This window comes from Vipera ursinii, assembly GCF_947247035.1.
Source record: "Vipera ursinii genome assembly, chromosome: 3".
Lineage (NCBI taxonomy): Eukaryota > Metazoa > Chordata > Lepidosauria > Squamata > Viperidae > Vipera > Vipera ursinii.
Window position 1 is genome coordinate 107,339,970 of NC_139516.1, and position 21,642 is coordinate 107,361,611.

General features: G+C 40.7%; 1 protein-coding gene across 1 annotated transcript in view; it reads right to left on the bottom strand.

The window, feature by feature from the left end:
• Positions 1-3,912: 3,912 nt before the first annotated feature.
• The window catches only part of RGSL1 (regulator of G protein signaling like 1), a gene marked incomplete at its 5' end in the record, with an annotated part of 42,091 nt that continues 24,361 nt past the window's right edge, over positions 3,913-21,642 (bottom strand). The window contains 11 exons of the mRNA XM_083360258.1: positions 3,913-4,093; positions 5,287-5,344; positions 6,635-6,730; positions 7,006-7,130; positions 9,744-9,868; positions 12,092-12,230; positions 12,717-12,900; positions 15,325-15,454; positions 16,457-16,553; positions 17,015-17,132; positions 17,662-17,855. Of these exons, the coding sequence (XP_083216384.1) occupies positions 4,057-4,093; positions 5,287-5,344; positions 6,635-6,730; positions 7,006-7,130; positions 9,744-9,868; positions 12,092-12,230; positions 12,717-12,900; positions 15,325-15,454; positions 16,457-16,553; positions 17,015-17,132; positions 17,662-17,855 (1,303 nt within the window). The 3' untranslated portion in view covers positions 3,913-4,056. The remainder of the gene's footprint in view (positions 4,094-5,286; positions 5,345-6,634; positions 6,731-7,005; positions 7,131-9,743; positions 9,869-12,091; positions 12,231-12,716; positions 12,901-15,324; positions 15,455-16,456; positions 16,554-17,014; positions 17,133-17,661; positions 17,856-21,642) is intronic.

Sequence of the window (21,642 nt, forward strand, 5' to 3'; positions counted from 1 at the left end):
TTGGCCAACATCTGAAGAGAAATGAGGCAATGAGAGTTAACAAAGATCTTTGTAAAGAAAGAGAGAAAGCATCAGTCCAAAACCGTGGAACTCTTTTCCATTGTTAGTGACCTTTTGCAATGTGACCAGCTATTTTTCTTTTCAGCCTTGATATGAATTGAAGACTGTACTTTCTAAAACCTTCAGCTCACTAGGTTCTAGTTTCATCACATTCAAAATCAAGCCATGGCATTTGGTTCCCTGAGTCTTAAGTGAGATCTGAACCCAAAGAATTTTTTGGATGTTACTAATTAACTTTGGAAAGTTATTGAACATCTGATGCATGAGCTGGAAATGATGGCTGAGGTGGCCCATTCCATCTACCTCCATAGCGTACCAGACTCTCAAGCCTTTTTTCCCCTGGGCTTTAAGCTGATTTGCATCTTGCTAATAACCTCTGGTCAATCTTCCAAACTAATCTAATAGAGCAAAGAGGTCTTTATCAGTGTGGTAGCAATGAAAAAGTATTGTGCAGTAGGCCAGGGCAATATCAATAGCAGTGGAGCCCCGCACATTTCTTACAAGTTCCTCTTTGTGAACCCCATTGATGGGTCCATTTAGAATGCACTGATTAAAGTTAGAAGTCATTTGGGATCAGCTCTCTTCCTCGTGGCTGATATCTGCATCTTAGAAGGCCAGAGAAAGAATTAGAGGAAAGAGGTGCCCAGAAGAGACCTGTTAAAACAGATAAATATTATTTCATCCCAGGCATTAAAAAGCCTGTATCTCACTGCAACAAAGTTAAATCCAAAATATAATCTTCCATCTTGTTCAGTGGTGGGATTCAAATATGTGAACAACCAGTTCTTTGTGTGGATGCTGCTTGCGAAGTCCATTCTGGGCCTGGGCAACAAAAAATTAGCTACTGGTTCTGCTGAACTGGTGCAAACTGGCTGAATCCCATCACTGATCTTGCCCCCAAATCACTGAACTATTGAGACTCAATTATATTTACCTCCTTTTATAGAGAGTCATAGCAGAGAGCAAATATAAGGAGCAGGGGGTTCTTATGCACAGTTTATCCACTATATTATGTAGAGGTCTTTTCAGAACTGACTGAAGCATCAAAGGTCATCAGTAAAAACGGGGGTTTCAACACCATTTCAGATGTAGAGTTGAACTGCAATTGGACAATTTCAAGGTTGGAATTCATGCCTCTTGTTATTTGATGAATAAGTTTATTTATTTTTATCTGTATTTCATATTTCTTAACTGCCCTCTCCAGCTCTCTAGAGTTGCATGGATAAATTCATTTTTTATTTAAATTATGTCAAAGTTGCTTTGATAAATACACTTTCCCTTTTATTCATTTGTGTGAAGAAAGGTGGGGCTGAAGCTGAATGCTATCTATATTAGCCAGTTTTCTCTCAGATCATCAGAGGGAGCTACAGGAACCTTTGTAGATGAGGACAGGCTTCGTGACTAGGCCTCTACAGCTTAACAGCTGGAATAAACCTAGTTGTTATTTTAATGAGGTCAAGACTGAATGAACAGATAATAAATGATGTTTTAATCTTTCAATCTTTTGCAAATTTCAATTTGCTCTTCATTGGAAACAAATGAGCAGAAAGTACTGGTTTCTGATTAAGAAAGGTGAGCAAAAGCATTAAGAGAGACTTAGCAAGTTGATATTTGTATTGTAGACATAGTTTGTAGAGTTACTGTATGTATGATTCTGTGTCATGTGCAACGTGAATTGTATCATTGAGTAATGTTCACCTGCAACTTATAATCATTATAATATATAATGAAGGACATAATACGACAGCTTTCTGTCATGAAAGCTGCCCAACCCACCTCACAGGGTTCTGGTTGTTATGGGGAAAATAGGAGAAGGAAGGAGTATTAAGTATGTGTGCCACCTTTAGTCACTTTTATAAAGTAAGAAAGGTGAGATAAAGATCTAATAAATAAATCTCACTCTGTTTCCAAATGTAACAATTTATTGGCAATCATATATCAAAAGATAAATGTTTTCATGTTCAGAACCCTTTTAGTCAGTTCAGTAAATATAAGTGGCAGTGAATTCTTGCAGGTAACATTTCTACTTTTGATTCACTGTAGCAATGTGCTGAAATGTTATTCAATTTTATCTAAATATAAAACACGCTCAGTGTAAAGAGAAATACAAAAAGAATTTATGTTAAGAGGAAGTGTGGATTGCAAGCCCTCCTTGCTTGATGTGAAGATCTTTGACCTACAAAAGGACACCAAGCAATGTTTTGTAAATGCAGTGCAGGCTGCAGCTGCGGGGCGAGGTGGGGGGGACCCAAGCACATTTCATTATGCTCTGCAGTTGCTTGACATAAAATCCCTTCACAAATGAAAGAGAAACTTGCAGGGGAAAAATATTTCCTTGCTGTTTCAAATTTCTTTGGTATGTATAGGATCTGGAGTTGTTTATAAATGTGCAACAATGCAATATATACCTCCAGGACATATGTCCATCTTATCAAAAGAAACATAGCTTCTTTTTAATATAGCTGAGTCCAGCTTCCTTCTGGAATACAGAAAAACAGCCAGATAGAGTTCCAGTGTTTGGGATCAGGAAACATGGAGAGATAATATTTTTTCACTTTGGTAACCTGAAGGTGTGCAGATGCTTCCTGAGGAATTCTAGGAGTTGAAGTCCACATATTTTCAAGTTGCCAGTGTCGAAAAATAATGGATTAGCAGCTACTTTTGGAAGTATGGCTTGTGACACAGGATACAATTCAAAACAGTCCCAGATTTTTAAGTCACTGTAACAGCTCTTAAGGGAATGAATGCATTTTTGTGGGATGAATAGGGTACTTGTGAGTAATGATTGCAGAGGAGAATACCAATGATTTTGGAGGATTCTGTGATCCTGTATTGTAATTCTGATTTTTAGTGGGTAGCTGCAATAATATCATGAACAAAAGACGGCCCTCTTTTGGTATGCAAATGGTAACAACATATGTATCTGTGGTTTTTCAGAATGATTCTCTTATGCCAAAGGATTTTTTTAAAATAAGACCAGGACATTGTCCCTCCCCCCTTCCCCTTTCCTGGAGTCATAGGTTAAGAAATCATCAACAAAACAAATGACAAAACGTATATGGCTGCATCCTCCTCCTAATGCTGGGACTTGTGTGCTTGAGACAGACATTAGGATGCAAACAGATAAGAACAGCATATGTAAAATAGCATCAATACATGCATGCCATTAATTTCATGTCACAGTGGTTTGCTGTGGATGCCGCTGCCTAATGTTTCCACAGTATCTGTTGACAGATGAAATTTGGATTCTTTAAAGGACTATTGCCCTACTGTTGAAGATGCTGCCAAATCTTTAGATTCAGGGTAGATTTTTTTTAACCTGGAAAAAACAAAAAGTGATAAAGTGGCTGCTGATTCTGTGACATCTGATGGGATGACTGAAGAAAGAAATAAAGATAGATTTTTGTACTAAGCTTGTCAATATAGAAAGATCTGACAGGGGAGGTTTAATAAAAGACCAGTATTTCATGATTAAGATACGGTAACTGCTTAGTCCAGAAATGCTATTATCTCTTACAAGTACCTGTTTCAACTTCTGAAATGAAACAAGCAATGATTTTTTTTTACAAATAAAATCTGAAACGATAACTTGTCATTATAATAAAATAGAAATCAACCCACTCAGTCTTAAAATTATATCAAAGGGGTGGACACACCTATTTTAATTATTCTAGAGAGGCTCTCTAAATTTTGCAGGGATTCTCATCCCTGTATGCACAGAAAGACATATCCTCAATTCTTTCTTTTTCCTCTATCCTTTTTTTCTTGGTTGCTTCTGCTTTCTGAGAGTTAATAGAAAGGATTAGAAAAATACATCCCAGGAGGGAAAATATACTTTTATCACTTAGCTCCCAAAGATCTTTCCAGGCTTGTTAAAGCCCCATTACTTGCTGTGGTGATAGACAAGGAACTCAGTTTCCATATGTTGCAGCAGAAATTTATCGCCCATTGACAAAGTGGTGACAACGTGCTTCCAGAAGGGAAGATATTAAGCTGTTAAAACACTCTTTTTCCATCTTCAAAAATTGATGTCCTGTGTCAGGATGCAAGCAAAAACAAATTTAACAAATTTAAAGCTGAGATACATAATGTTATAAAGAATTCACGACTGGATTACGAATTAGTTGATCTTTTGGCATTATTAGGCTGTGGCTTCTGTGTGACAAACATGTCCAACCATACAGGTAGTCCTTATGACCACGTTTGGGACCAGAATTTCTGTTGCTAAGCAAGGCAGATGTTAAGTGGGTTGTGGCCAGTTTTATGATTTTTTTTGCCAAGATTGTTAATCACTGCACTTGCAGCAGTGCAGTTGTTAAGAGAATCTGGCTTCCCCTATTGACTATACTTGGCAGAAGTTGGTTGAGATGGTTGCTAATGGTGATCACACGCCAAGTTGTTTCCTTAACCTTCCATTAACCATTCTGTCCACCTGTTTAGGAGCAGAATAATTGCATACAGAATGGTGGCTGAGAAGACAGACCCTAAATCAGTTGGTCTAAACACCCAAGAGCATCTTTCTGATCAGCATCAATACTTGTCATTTAATTCTACCACCTATTGATTTTACATAACTTGAGGCTGGATCATATTGGAATATAGAGGAAAAGGCTACCTGAATACAGAACTGGAACATCTAGTGAAAACTTACCACCATCCCACTCATAAACTTAAGAAAAGGTAAGGGCAATTCAGTCACAGGACAAAGTGTGAGGGGAGTAGCTGTTAAAACCATGATTGTGCCTTGATGTGCCAAAATCTCACAGAATTCAGATATTTTTTTCTGTGAAATATCTGAGAATGTCTTTGTCTAATGCTTACTTCCTATCGCTGGCTGCTTTGTAGAACCTCCTCTGAATATCTCCACCACATGTGTGTGTTTCTACATGTGGCAGCAATAGCATTATCATCCTCTGCATGGAGACAGGATGCAAAAGGTTGGCCAAATTGTAAGCATGGTTGCTTCTACGACGTTGCACAAGTGAAACACATGTGTGTACACATTCCATAGGAAACCCATGTAATATCTTACCTGTTTATTGGGGAGCTTCTGCCCAATAAACTGATGGAGAATTTTCACTGAAAAAAATCAATAATTTTGACTTTCTCTAATTTATCATTCAATAAATTTGGTGGAGAATTTCAGGAGGATGCTTTTATATAGTTCTACATTTCTCAAAAACTTTTAAGTCTCAGGTAGAGGCAACATATTTCAAAAACATTTACCTTTTTTGCACAGAGGCACCAGATGACGATTTCCTACGGATTACACTTCCTGTCGATGCTGTCAAGGAAAAGGAGTTGTTAGGACTAAATCAATTGATTCAACCAAATATGAAACCACTCATAAAGGAATTATTGATATATTTTTTCCTTTCACAAGCCTCAACCTATCTGGAAAAATGATTTAAAACCATCTCTTTTTTTCCTCATCCACAACTAAGGAAAGTAATTTCTAAGTTCTGGACAACTGCCAAATTCTTTAGGGTTAGATTGTTCCTACTTCAATTTTTGGTTCAGCCATTATACTGAATAATAAGGAGAGGGCCAGAGTGCAGGAAATGCAAAAAATTACGATCACCTAGATAAGACTTTAATTTGTTGTTTGGATTTTGCTGGCCTTCTTTGCTTGTTACCAGTTTATGACCAGCCGGCATTTGATTAGCAGCTGAGAATTTAGCAACTTTTTCACCATCCGGAAAAGGTGGATTTTTCCACTAGCAAATCTAGAATAACTATGCTTGTTTATATTTGTAGTGACAAAGACTTCTTTATACATGCAGTCCTCAACTTTCATTTCATTTAGTGACGGTTCAAAGTTACAACAGCATTCAACAATATGACTTATGACCCTTTTTCATAGTTACCACTTTGGCAGCATCCCCATGATCATATAATCAAAATTCAGATGCTTGGCAAGTGGGTCATACCATCGCTGTGTCACAAGGTCATGTGATTAATCTTTTGCAATCTTTTGATGAGCAAAGTCAATGGGGAAGCCAAATTCACTCAACAACCGTGTTACTAACTTATCAATTACAGTGATTCACTTAATAACAGTGGCAAGAAGGCTTGTAAAATGGGGGCAAAACTCACTTAACAAATGTTTCATTTAACAACAGAAATTGCCTCCACGGCCCACTGCAGCAGTTTACCCAGGCGACCCTGCAGTGCCATGGCAGCCATGCCCTCTGCCTGTGCCCTGCAGCATCATCTGTGCGTGACGGAGCACAAGGGCAGAGTCTTGTCCCTGCTGCCTGGCTGCCATGTCCTTGGCTGCGCTCCTCTGCACGGGCTGCACCCGGGGGCGGCTCTCCAGGGTCGCTGCTGGTGAGGAGAGGGCTGCAGGGTGGTGGTGGGGCTGGGGGCTTGGCACGCGTGCCCACAGAGGGGGCTCTGTGTGCCATCTCTGGCATGCATGCCATAGGTTCACCACCACTGGTATAGTCCTACTTCTTTTTTTCTATTTTCTTGCACTTCGAATCTTTCTTTTTTCCCTTTCTTTAAATTTACTTTGTGTTAGATTATACTGTTATAATTAAAATTCTTAATAAAATTGTATAAAATGACTTACATTTTTCTCCAGGTGACTCATCTGTTGCCTCTCTTGGTTGAGGCAGCAGTAGTTGTATTCCCTTGAGCAAAGTAAACCTGATGATTGGATGATCTTCTATATAAATTTATTAAAAAGTGAAGGTAAATTATAACAGGCATTATCTCCTGATCCCCCAAATAAAACACCACTGATAAAAATTGTCTTAATATGCGCACTCTAACAATAGTGTAAAGTTACTGAGTTTGAAAAACACTAGTTTAGCACCCTATAGAAGGTCAAGAGTTGCTTTTAAGAGCCGTGAGATACAGTTCAAACATGCCAATCAAGTGCATATTTTATAACATAAAACATATACAAAATAAATCATGGAAGCTGCAGGTTCTGCTTACCTCCACTGAAAACACTGGCCCTCCTAGTTGCTTTTGTAGGTGATAGTGGTGGTGGAGGAGGAGACTCATCTGCTTTTTCTCCTTTGCGTTTTCTGAAATATTTCATCACTTTCCAATAACAGTATCTGCCAGGAAAAATGTTGATACTCCTGGCAGCTTTTATTGACATAAGGCACATTTGGCAAAGCAAAGAGTTGCTCGCTAAGAAAGGCACAAAAAAAAACAAAGCAGACAAACCAGCTTAGAGGCTTCCTGAGCCCCCGGTGGCCTGTCATACATGGATAACAGACTGTGTGGGCTACAACTTTTGTAGGACAGGTCTAGAATGAAGGAACCCCAAAAAACAGTAAACAAGTGGACAGAGTGACAATTTAGGGACATGCAATTCTTCTTTGAGCTGAACCTTTCTTTTTGTAGTACTAAGCCACCCAAAATCAAATTATCACATAAAAGCAGCACAATCAGTAAGAACACACCATGGAGGCTCCTACCTTCATTCGATTTTGAAATATGTATTGCTTAGATTGCAAAATCAACTTTGGGACCAGCTTAATAACCCTGTTGTGACCTTTGTTCTCTGATTATGTCCACTATAATAGGTATTTCCCAGATAAAAAGCATGCCCAGTGACCTTTTTATTCTGTCATGTCATTGTTGTATTATCTTCATCTCATCCTCAGCCCACAGATGAGGTAGCTTAACATTATTCTTGGCTGTTTTGATCTGAAAATAGCATTTTTCTCCTTAAGCATTCAATTACCTCGGGTCTTTTTGTTGTGGGGGTAAACTGATACTGTACGCTCAACCTAGCGGTGTTGCAAGTGACTCTTAGTGATTGGGATCATCTTGCCATTTATTAGCTACGTTGGGCTGGTGCAAATATGTTCCCTCCCTTCAATCCCTAGGTATTGCCCTCTAGATCCCTATTTTCATAGAATCATGGGCTGAAAAGGACTTTGGAGGTCTTCTAGTCCAGCCCCCAGCCCAAGCCAGGAGTTCTTATACCATCCTAGGTAGATGGTTGTCCAATCATTTCTTGAAAGCTTCCAGCAATGGAGCACCCACAATTTTGAGGGAGGCAAGCTGATCCACTGCTCTCAGGAAAGTCTTCCTTATTTCCCAGTTGGCTCTTCCTCTGATAATCTTCCACCCATTGCTTCTTGTCCAGCCCTCAGGTGTTATGGTGAATAAATTGACAACTTCTTACCTGCAACAGCCCTGTTTTAGGAACAATGAGAGCAGCAGATAGGGTTTTTCCCTCATGTTTACCAGGTATCTGAATTGATCCCTAGCTTGGAGATCTGTTTCAGCCCAAATAGCACTACTAGTGGTGGTGATGTAGGTTGTGAGGTGAAGCAGGCCAGAGCAAGCCATCTGTGTCACTTACCCCTCCTGATGTGCCTGTCAGCTGTTATTTGAGCTGCTATTGAGTATAGATTTACTGTTCTTTCAGAAATGTACCAAATGTTTCACAAACTTTTTTTAAAAAGCTGTCCATATTGGGAAGAGGGGGAAGGTATGGTGAAGTGGGATTCTTTTACTTTATTTTGCAATCCTCACAGCTGTTTGAGAGACTTGTTGACTGTAACTGGTGAATAGAGTCAGTTCTTCCACCATCCCTCCCTGCCCTGGTAACCTGGGCTTCAGCTGCCAAAATGGGGAGGATTGGCAAGAGAAATGGGATACCTAATAAAGCAACTAGAGCACCTCTGTTGGTAGGCTCTAGCACCCCATGGATCAGTGGCAGCTCATTTCCCAGTCTGCTGGTTAGGTGAGGATTGTTCAGTGTGGCAGAAAAGCATCTTCTGCTTTGCTGGTCAGACTACCAATGCCATGGATCAAGGGCAGTCATTGTCAGATGCAAAGGTTTTGAGAAAACATCTCAGACAAGCCCTTCCCTTAGTTCACACAAAGAACTATTTGTGTGTGTGACCTGGCTGGGCTGACACGATAGCAGATCTTGACAGATGATGGGGTCTACACTGTACAGCTGTACAATGATTAGTGGAGAGTTTCTACTTATTAGTGAGACTAGAAAACAGAGGACCACGACGCCAGGGAGTTTAAGCTTACTTACTAAAGCTTTAATAACATGCCCTGAATACTTTAAATCAGAATAATGTTATCTGGTGGCAAACCAGAACATAGGTTTTAGATGCAGGATAGGGATTGATAGTTTAGTTTAGCTGATTGATTAGTCAAACAGTCACATCAAATCATAATAGCAACAGGCTACAACATAACTTGCCACGTTATGTGATGTGTTATGACATATCGTGCCTTTCCCCCCCCTTGCTGGAACTGGGGTAGGCATGGCTTCTGTGTGACACATCCAGCCTGTGGGCCAGCAGTTTGACATCCCAGGACTAGAAAGCAGGAGATCGTTAGTTCAAGTCCCATCTTAGCCATGAAAGCCAGCTGGATGACTTTGGGTCAGTCACTCTTTCTCAGTCCAACTCACCACACAGGGTTGTTGTTGTGGACAAAATAGGAGGAAGGTGTGTTGGATATGTTTGCTGCTTTGAATTATTTGTAAAAATAATAACGACAGGATACAAATCAATAAATAATATTGTCAACATGAATTGGTAGTCAGCAAATGCTAATCCTGTATATATTTTGATGAATGGAGAACACTTCAATTCTGCAATTGGAAAAGGCCCTATAAGAGTGTCTCAACACACATCTGAAGTGTACATATACAGCAAATTAATAATCCAAGTGATAAAAATACTTACTTCTTCCAGAAGTATAATAAATGTGGGAAGATGGAAATTATAGCACCATGATAAAGAGTCCTGTTCAGCACCCCTTCAGAAATCAAAGTCCGAATTTGAATACACTGTGCATCTGTGAGATTGACCTGATCATAAATAAATAAAATCTATTTTCAAATAAAATGTCATAAAAATGGATAATCATGTCAACCCATCATCAGAACAGAAACAGAAATCTCTGAGATAATGCTTTCAAACCAAATGTTGGAAGGCAAAGGCTAACTATGGAGAAGTGCTTACATTTGGCATTTTGTCTCGAACGTGAACCTCCTTCACAAAATGCCCTGCAGGCATGCATGAATATCACCGCTTAAGCACATTCTTGCCCTAAAAATGTTTAGCTTCTCTTAACTAAGACCAGTGTAGCATTCAGTGGGACCTAATTCTAAAAGAGTAATTTCCTAGGAAAAATTTCTAGATCAGAGACTATAATCTAGCTGCTCAAGACCTAAGATCCAACCAATCATATTCATCATCTGTACATAATCATTTTCAAATTCTGTTACATATTGTTCTATACCTACTGTCTTTCTGTCCATACTGACCCTCACCCTTAAATGCACATACAAAAACATGAAAAGTAAATCCTTCTGTAGTCAGTTGTTCTCTGGATTTCATTTTGAGTTCTCTATTTTCCTGAGTTAGGTAAAAGCAAAGTTCCCCCTGTCCAGCTTTGTCCAACTGTAAGAGGCAGTGCTCATTCCCATTTCTTAACTGAGGGAGCCACCATTGTCTGAAATGTCTGAAGACATTTCTGTGGTTATGTGGCCAACATGACTATATGCCGAGGCATACAAAATGCTTTTACCTTCCCATCGAAGTTGTACCTATTTATTCTACTTGCATTTGCATGATGCTTTTGAACTGCTAGGTGGGCAGGAGCTCAGCCCATCATGTGGCACTTGGGTCTTGAGCCCGGACTGTCAACTTTCCAGCTGGCAGGCTCAGCATCTTTAACCACTGAACTTCCACGCCCCCTATTTTCCTGCATTAGCAAGCCTGTATTTGTTAACCATTGTTGTTTGCTATAAACCATTGTTTCTTTTCTATAAAATGCTTCTTGAGTGGAAGTCAACAAAAGTATTTATGGGCATTACCTGGGTCTACATCTCTAATTTATTCAAATTTGCCATTTGTAATATGGCAAGCCCAATAAAATGTTTTTTTATATAAATTTACAGTTTAACTTTACCCTACCATAAAAAGCCATGCCATCAAAACCCCAGACCATGACTTTCTAATTCTAAGAGTTTCTTATTTCTTAGCAGCATCCATTCTTTCATTAAGCAAACTACAGGCAGCAAAATACAATTTAAAATCAGGCAACCCCATTACACCTCTTTCCTTTGCACCTAGGAGAAACTTATATTTAATTCTTGATTTCTCAAATGAATCTGGCTGTATCTTTTTGCCATTGTTTGAAGGGTACATTATGCCTCAAAATGGATATTGTCTGGAATAAAAACATTCCTTCCCCATTTGTCATTCAGTCCTTTGTCATGAACTCCTCTTTCTTTTCAATGCTGCAGCAAGGTTCCTGGGATTTAATCTCTCTTCCATACTTAGGTAATCAGAAAGTAAGTTTTGATTTCCAGCTTTGTGATGAATTGAAAACTTCTATGGTTGCATAGTTAAATGCCATCTGGTAATCCTAGGATTACTGTCCTTCATTGTTGTTTTTTAATCTATGCAAGTAGTGATGAAAGGGCATGGCAGCCTAGTGGTTAATATGATGGGCTTGACAACCAAAAAGTTTGAGACTCAAGTACCGTGTGATGGGGTGAGATCCTGTTTTGCCCAGCTCTTGCCAACCTAGCAGTTTGAAAGCATGCAAATGCAAGTAAATAAATAGGTACCATTTAGTTGGGAAGGTACAGTAACACCATACTTTGTACTTTTAAAAAAATGCTTATTTTGTTGATTTATTTATTAAATTTATATGCCACCAGTTTCAGTCTCCAAAGCAACTCTGTCTCTATATGTGTAGGAAGTTTATCACCACAAACCAAAGTAGAAACTCCTTTCTGAGCAAAGGAATGAATGATTCCTTTAAACATGGGTCTTTAAAGATACAAATGTTGTGCTAATGTAGGATGCAACATGACTACTTTCGACTTTTACAAAACATGCCACTATTATTATAATAATAAGTTAAGCTTTGCTATAAAATCTGTATATCTTACCTGTCCATCTGTCCACTTCAGTGCCTATTCTCTGCCATTAAGTTGAAAATGCAGCATCTTTTCTTTATGTTCCTGCAAGCACAACTAATCCCATTACCTTGGAAAAGTTGTTTTCAGATCTCTTACCCTGAGTTTAGGTGGGATATCTGAGTTCAGAAATAGTTTGGTGATTGTAGCCACTTTGTTCTTCAAGAAGGCAATATCCCTCTCTGTATAGAACCCAAGAGAAGCCAGCATGACCACAGTGTCAGACAAGTGAAGAAACCTGTTGTAGTAATAAACAGAAAAAGGAGAGACATTGAGGATGGGGAATACAAAAGCCCCCCCTTGATGTAGCAGAAAAGGGAGAGATGACCACATCACAGTTGATATCATCCAGGCCTGGATTGGCAATGCTAATATAGCAATAACAGGCCATATTTGGGGTCAATGGATATTTCTTCCTGTGGCCCATTCCCATGCTAAAAGCTGCCGTGTTAATTTGGCACCAGTCTGACATAAGTCTCTGTGGCTGCCACAGATTGCCAAGGTGAATTAGAAGGAGAATGCCTCCCATGTTGGAGAACATATTGGCGAATTATCCAATCCAAACAAGATGTATCAAATATTCATATATGGCCTTACAATGTGATGCTTGATGAGTGTGAATGAAGAGTTGCATTGAACACGATTGATGAGGGTAAATATTATTGATCACAGAATACAAGAAGCATGGATGATATGTCAAGTGATATAGCATGGGGTGACCTACCTCTCCATTTCTAGATAAAAGTAGAAATCATTCACCAAGAAGTTGACTGAGATGATGCGGCCACCAGGTAGCTTGCGCTTCACCTGTTGTGATTCAGGGTCTTCTGATAGTCCAGAAGCTGCACCATAACGCCCACTAACTCCACTCTGACTTGCAGGCTTTGTTTGAGTTGGACTCTGTATATCTGGACAGAAAGAGAGGGAGCATCTTCCACAAAAATCCATCCATGATGAGAGGTATAAAAATAATTCTGTTCAATAATCTTCAATATTGGCAATTTCATTCCCCAATGCAGGAGACCAGAAGTTGCACAAAAATGATTTTGGACCACAATGCACTTCAACTTATCAGTCCCTTTAATAACCCGTTCCCCATTAGTCCATGCCTTGAAGATTAAGAATTTCCTGGTAAAATTGCTTTGGCTGGATAATTGTTGCAGGAGCAGATATTGTTGAGCTGGAAACTTCCAGTGATTTACTACCATCAGAATGAAGAATGCGGGAAAACACACTGACCACAACTAATACAAGGCTATCAGGATGAACCTCTAACTTCAGAAGATTGGCTTTAATGATTTAGTAGACATAAAACACTGGAATGAGTTTTTAGGAGTTTCAGCTGGATCCAAGTGCTCTGCCTGCTAGGGAAAGTTACTCTAGGAAACCAGATTAATCTTCTATTTAGAGAGTCATTTGAAGATTGGACCTTGCCTAGATGCTGTCAGTGATTTCTTTATTCAATGGGCATTAGTGGACATGGTCCAGGGGTCAAATCATGATAGCAATGTCATACCAATGGAATACAAGATTCTCCACTTTATACTGTATATACATCATGATGTTGCACAAACTTTACAGTTTACTACTGTGGGAAGTCAGCTCCACCAGAGAAGAAAATATTAGATCCTCAAAGGATCTTAAAAAGGCAGAGAAGCGTGCCCAGTTTTTCCTAATAGCTCCAAGTCTCCCTCCCTCCAAGCAAAAACCAGCTCTGTAGAAATGCAGATATCATAATCCATTCAGGAAGGTTGGAGCCAGGAAGCTGGAGCTGATGGGATTAAAAAGACAAAGATCCCTAGAATCAACAACCCCTCCCCCAAAAATATCCAACAGCCCCAAGGAAGCAGGATATGACCTTTAGGACATAATAGGATTAACCCACCCCCATCAGAATACCAGAAAGGCACACTCAGACTCAGGTCAAAGTACATGACACAGGAAATACAATACAACAACTCCAAACACAAAAGCCCAGGAAGGTATAAAACCCACCACTCCCAGCAACATGTAGTCAGCTTTCCCAGAGCCATGCTTCTGTCTGGCTTTTCTCTTCAATAAACTACAACTTTCTTTCTAAAGCAGTCTCCATTTTGTTTATTCCCAGCTTGGATTGGACCCTGATGAAGACTTTTCTTTCAACAGTACTTTACAGCTATAAATGCCCTCCATGAAACTCTAGACAATTTGACTATTTTTTTTTGAAAATAAAGCTGGACAATATTGTATGAGTCCAATATAAATAGTATGGTTATTTGGATTGGATTCTATATGTGAAGGATATATATGACTTTGGACTGAGCTGAGTATCTAACCTGAATGCATAGGTGTTCATCTCTTTTTACTTTGATTGCTATCTCTTTATTTGATGGACAATGTATGTTTTATTCTGGGAGTTCAAGTCCATACATTTTAAAAGTGCTGAGGTTCAGAAACAGTGGCCTAATTAGTTCAAAAATCCAAATTAAAGCTTATAGCTATCTGGCTTCTGTAAGAATACATCCAGTAAAGAAGAACTCATTTTTTATTGTTTTTCTCCCCTAAGATATTTCAGTTTGACTTTTTATATCCACCGTAGTTTCTACTTAGACTATGTATGGTATGAAATAATTTTTATTTGTATGAAATATTAGTTTTTGTATTCAAAAGTATTTTTAACAATAAGCTCTTATTTCTATATAATTTCTTCCATGTTTTTAAGGAGTGACATTTGCACAGAGGGACAAATTACCAGTACCTACTTGCTGTTTATTATGAATTACAAAGAGAACATTAGTTGCTTAATAATATTGCTATCTAACTGCATCACTTCTTATCCTGTGTCATCATCTCCATTAAAGGAAAACTAGTATTACAGAAAAAGCAAATAGGAAATCACTCAGAGAGAAGCCTCCATAGCTGACTTCACTATTGCTTTGCTTTTACAATTAGAATATTTTTCCTAGCTTCCAGTTGCAATTGGTTGCCCTGTAAGGGGTATACTCAATAGTTGGTCTCACTGTAAGGGGCATATTCAACCAAAGTGTCACTTGAGTGAAATCATTCCACACTATGTGGAGGGCTTGGTTGTTGAAGAGGTTTAGGTTAGAGGAATGAAAAAGCAAGGAAATAAGTCTGTGCATGTTAAAAAAAACCTCAAAAGCTCTCAAACTTCATTTCATTCTCAGAAACCAAGTTAGTGGATGCTGAACTCCTTTCATTCTGAACCAACTGATGCCTTTGCTCCATTTCTTGATTTTGAAATAAACTATAACATAATATCAACAACCAAGAAGACTCCTTCTCCTGAAAAAATCCACCGCTGTGTGGAAAGTGAAAGATTTAGGACTCACTTTCCTTGTCATTCTTCACCTCCTTGAGGAGAAAGTTCTCAAACCGTTTGCGCTGTCCCACATAACTCATTGCCTTTCGGAACTTGCAGACCCTCCTGATGAAAGCGGTAAGAATACACCAGCATCTTTTCTGGAAAAGAGACCATTGTTTGCAATGCTCAGTACAAGACAGCCTGATCGCTGACCTTGTTAATTCTCACAAATGAGAAAAACTAGAGTAGAAGACAAAGAATTGGAGAAGTATCAAGATCTGAAAATCGAAATTGAAAGATTATGGCATAAACCAGCCATGCTGGTCCCTATGGCTATTAGCACACAAGTTATCATATCAAAAAATCTTGGACAGCTCTTAGAAAATCTTCCCATTGACAAAAAAAGTTCCAACTGTCAATAGCAAATGGACCCATTGTTTGGATCCATACATATACTATACATATTAATTACAATTTCCTAGGTTCTTGGGAAGGACTCAGAGTTATGAAGGCCAACACCAGCTAAAGAATCAGCAGCTGTCTTGGGTTAATCATAATCATAATAATATCAAATAAAATAAAATGGGGGGGGCACAATCACTATGTCTTTTGGGTCTGCAATACTACCTGGTCTTCAGTAGATTTTTGAATGATATAAAGATGGGAACCACACAAATCTCTGGAGGAAGATTATTCCAGAGGTGTTTTTTTCCTCTTACTGTTTGCTTTCTGGTTATTGTTCAGGGAATGTAAGATTTGAGGTTTGACACTTCCAGAGAAAAAAAACTTGTTATTTAAAGACTCCACATTATTTCAGACTCTGAACATAGCACCTCAATTAATTAGGAGAATGTCATGACAGAATAAGGCCATCTCCTTGATTCAGCTGATTCTTCAATACAAGCTAGAAGTTTATTATTACAGACAAGCTTTGTTTATTGAATGTAATACTCTGCATTCTGGCTTCCTCTGACCTTTCAAAGGGTAGAATAGGTTTTTAAACCAGATTCAAGGCAACTGAGTCAGCTATTTATGAATTTGTAATTTCAAATTGGGTCTGAATAGAAGGATGTAAACACAAAGCCGTCCTTTGCAACCATCAGTCTCTATGGAAGACATGAATCCAATCCCTCCCCACCACTACTTCAACCATCAGTCACCTGCTTGTTTGTCAACGGAGAATCCTTCTTTGTCTTCCAACCAGGTGAAACAATGGCAATATCACTATCAGGATATAGACCTTGGTACATATTAAACCTGCCAGTAAAAATGGAAAATCATTTTGGTAAATTATTACTCCTTGTTATCTATTGCAATTCATTTCACCTGAAGATGTTTATAGGAGAAACTGGAGTGTAACAAGCAAAGGATTCTGCATCAAGATTGACTTGGCACTTAAATCATCCTACATTCTCCCCCATTTTAGGGGCTATAGAATAATTTATATCCCGGATATAAATTATTCATGTGGTAATTCACACATGAGCAGTGTAGACAAAAGGCAAATCCTAGATCAAAAGAGGCTAAACTCCAACTTTACTGCACCCCAGAACAAAAATACAACAGGTTTCCTTTGAGGAATACCAACTCATCATTATCTGCATTATTATGTCAATGCCTCTGTGGCTTTCCATATCACTACATATAGTATTCTGACTATGCAATGGCCCAAAATGAACAACCCCCATGACGCTATTTGGCCATTGCCCTTTACTCACCACTTTTCTTCCAAGTTCCTCAGGACTAATATTTGAGCAGTGACCAATATGGGAACAGAGACTGATGGTAACTTTGGAATCTCATGGATGACATATTCATCGCAATGCAGCAGTTTTTCTGGATAAGAGAAAGTATATACCATTGTACTGTTGTTTTTTTGTCCTTGAGTGTCTCTGTGCCACACCTAGTGGTCACTTCATTATAGCATTGTATCTTTCATGCAACTCTGAAAGAGCTACGCTATTTTTTTTTAGCCTTGTAAAGAAGCCTGAAGAGTTTGAAGGAACAGAAAGAGGTGCTCTTGTGCAAGATCCAAAACACTTCTTCCCAATATTTTTCAAATCTCTCAGGCTGAGTTCTTCTCAAATCGGCTTGAGCAAAGCAGACTTGGAAGCATTACAAGGAGCCAAAATCAGGAGGAGACCAGGAACTTTCTGCTGTGAAAGACAAGACTGCCTTTTCTCCCCTCTATCTCACAGGTTGACAGGGCACCAGGCAGAAGGCCCATCCAGACTAGTAAGGCAGGAGCACAAGACGGGCAGAAGAATTTGTGGCTGTCAGCAAGGAGATAAGCTTCAACAGTGAATCACCCCTGGGCCTATCTCTAGCCTTGTGAGGTAGAATGAGAGACTTGCTTGCTGCATACCTGGTGGGATAGCATTTAAGAAGTAAGTTTGGACACACTTGTTGATCTGCATATGCTGAATCCTGGCATCTAGCTCGTTCTTTATATCTTCTACAGCCAGGCAGAAAAGGAGTGGGGCTTCTGCATTGTGCAGACGAAGGAAGTTCTTGAAGTATTCAAAATGGAGCGAGTTCTGCATCACTTCAGAAAGAGTTCTAAGAAGGAAAGAGAGATGAGGAAGCTTCACGGGGCTACTTTCCCATTGAGCTACACAGATGTTCAATCTCTAAATATGGCGATGGAGTCCATTTAAAAACCATTTAAAAACAAACAATAGTAATATCAATAAAAGATCCATGGTGCATGAACGTATTACAGTATACAATTATTGACAAATCACATGGTAATGAAAATCACTATTCAGTTAATACTTAATTCACAGAAAAGGATTTACTTTCTTCCCCGTTTAGAACAGTACATCCTCTTCTGTTTAAAAACATCCTCCTTTCTATAAACTCACTTTTCTAGGCCTGATAATAAGAGTGTGGGGATTCATATTAGAGACATGTGGTTTAACACCCTTCCTCCCTTTTGGGGTCTGTTTTTGAGTCAGTGCTGACTTCCAGCAACTACCTGGACCTATATCCCTGCAGGTTTTCTGGCAAGATTTCAGATGTAGTTTGACATTTGCCTCTTTTCTAGGACTGAGAGTGAGTGACTGGCCCAAGGTAACCCAGCTGGGTCTCTATTCAGTTATACAACGTATTGTAGAAGCTGGTGCTTCTTTGTGCCTGGCTAAATTCTCAATGCAAAAGGAGTAAATTGCCATGAGATCTCTGGAGAGAAGGAGGGAAAGAAATGTGTCAAATTAAATCATGTTTCAGAATATCCAAATAATGCTTAAAGAAAACAAAGCAAAACAACCCTTCACTTTGCTTCTATGGAACAGAGCTTCAGGGATCTATATACTCACCAGACCTTCCTTCCAGTTTTTTTTAAAGGCTGTTTCTGATATTTCTTGTTCACAAACTTGCTTCTTCATATAATCTATGTCTTACATTGCTTATCAGCTCCAATACTTCTCCTTCCTCTGGGCTATGGGACCATGGGAGTTTGCACATTTAGCAATTTAGGAAAAATTTCCTAATAGGCTACATCATAAATATTAATATTTGCCTGCCTTGATCAGAGCCCCAACTCTGCTTTGCTTCCTTTGATGCAGAAGCAGGGAAAGCATACAATTTCACACAAGCAGCATTGGTATGCAGGGTCATTTCTTGCATGCCTGACTTCAAAGGGGATTGCAGATCTTCAAAGCAATACCAGATTTACAGTGCAATCTTACGTATGTTGACTTGGTTAAATTCAACAGGCTTTAGTCCTGAAAAAAGCACACATAGGAGTGTAGCAATAAATGCTTAAAAAACAAAAGACAGCAAGAGGTGGTAGCCTAATAATTTTAAAGGTGCCAATACCTCCTTGGATCCTTGGAAATTTGATGAACCCACCAAAACATGTGTTGGTAGCATAGAATGAGCAACCTGCAAGGACTAGAGTAGACCTGACAACTTTATGAATTACACGAAGTTCCACTGGTAGCAAGGGAGGGCTTCTGTTTAAATGAAAATAAGAGCTTTAGAGAAAATACCTTTATTTGATGTTTGTCAAAGAGATGGAAGAAGATATTTACTCCCTTACTCCATCTCTTATTCCTGATCCATATTTCTTAATTTTTTCCAGCTGCTATTTAATGAGCAAAACTAGTTTGGCTAAAATTTGGAATGAAATAGCAGAATGTATCTGTTACATATTCACACACACAACAACCCCCTCACATCTATAAGGGATCCCCGGCAGCCATTGACAGCCGTCAAAAGGCTGCCGCGGCATTCCCCCCACACACACACGCGGCTAGCGGCCGATTCTGACAGCTGTCAAACTGCCGCGCATGCGCAGTACACTGACAGCTGTCAAACCGGCCGACTCTGACAGCTGTCAAACTGCCGCGCACGCGCAGTACACTGACAGCTGTCAAACTTCAGAGAACCGCGCATGCGCAGCTCAGCCGGAGCTGTCAAAGCTGCCAGCTGGCCCCGGCAACAAGCCGCTACAGCCGCGCCTACCTTTAGCCGGTCTCTCTCTTATTGGGCGTCCTTGTTAGGCGGGAGAACCCTGCTTGTTTATTGGTTCTTGATGTTGTTGTTGTTGTCCCTGTTCACTATAAATACGGGGGATTCCCGGCGTTGCTTCGCCCGGGACCTCTGCCCAATAAACGCATTGTTTTGGACCGTGCCTGCTGTCTCCTGTCGTCCCTCAAGACAATCTACCTGGCGACGAGGGTGGGATACGGGTCTGCTTGTTAGCTGAAGTCACTAGCTGAAGCCACAAGTGAAGGAGGGAAGCCGTCCCACCAGCTGACACCGCTGAAGTCACTTGCTGGTCGGGAGAGCCCTCCACGCACACCACCCTAAGCAGACCCGTGGACCTGACAATATGGCAAATCTTGGGCACGTCCGAGAATTCGATGTCTCCCAGCCCGAGGGCTGGGAATCGCATCTCGGGCAAGTGGAGGGGTACCTCCTTGTCAACAACATTGTCGAGGATCGCCCCAAAGCCACGGCGCTCCTTTGCCTCAGCGGCCCGGCGGTCTATGATGTCGCCGTAGGGCTCTGCGACCCTGCTCCGGTGGCTTCTGTGCCATACGCCGAGCTGGTCGACCGCCTCAATCGTCATTTTGCCCCAAGACGGTCCGAGTTGTACTGGCGCCTGAACTTCGCCCGCCAGTACCAACGACCAGGCGAGCCGGCCAAATCATTCATAGCAACGGTCCGACAAGCGGCCCGACACTGCCGTTTCCCAGACCTCAAGGACCGCATAAGGGACCAGGTCATCGTCGGTCTGAGAAACCTGAAGCTCCAGAAGAAGCTCGTTTACTAAGCCGACGATGGACCTGGCCGAATTAACAATTGAAATTATGGCATATGAAGATAGCCATCGGGAAGACGCGCTGCCACCGGGAAATCCCTTCACAGGGTCAGTCCACCACGACTGCCCTAGAAATGCCGACCCAGGAACGGCCGAGCAGAAGACTGAAGTAGACGCCATCCGTCCGAGACCCGCCAACCCCCAGGCTCGCCGAGAGGGAGACAAAAGACCAGATCGTCCGGCCGGAGGCCCAAGGGAGACCACCAACCGCTCCAAGTGCGCCAGCTGCAGTGGCAACCATGCCAGGGCATCATGCAAATTTCGAAATGCCAAGTGCCATGGCTGCGGCAAAACTGGCCACATTCGCTCTGCCTGCCGCAGCACCGGCCGCGAGACCCTTCACGACCTGGAGGCGGCCCCGGAAGGTAATATTCCCTCCCCCAAATTGCCAGGGAAGGCCCTATGGTCATCCGTCATGACCACTAGCACGGACCAGGGGCCCTTAACCACCAGCTTCATCCGCCCCAAAATTAAAATTCAGGTCCGGATTCAGGGAATCCCCTGCGAGATGGAGGTGGACTCTGGGTCCTCAGTCTCCATTCTGTCCTGGGACACACTACAAGGGATCGCGCGTCAGTGCAGACGCCGGTTCCCTATTACCCCCTCAAAAATTCTGCTAGCTGATTTCCAGGACGCCCCTATCAAATTAAAAGGGGAAACGAGGCTCTCTATTAGCTATCAACATTTCCAGGGAGAATTAACAGCCCAGATCGCAACAGGTAAACGAGCCAGCCTCATTGGCCTCGACTGGTTCGAACCCCTGGGGATAAAAATTTTGGGCGTGAACCACTTCCAGCCTCACCAATTACAAGCCGTCTGCCAACAATACACAGACATTTTTGACGGGTCGCTGGGGAAATTCAATGGCCCCCCCATCGACCTAAAATTGAACCCAGAGGTCCTGCCCATCAGGATTAAGGCAAGAAGAGTCCCTTTCGCACTCAAATCCAAGATAGAAGCAGAGCTTGACAGGCTAATTGGACTGGGAGTCATAGAACCCACAGAAGGGGGCACTTG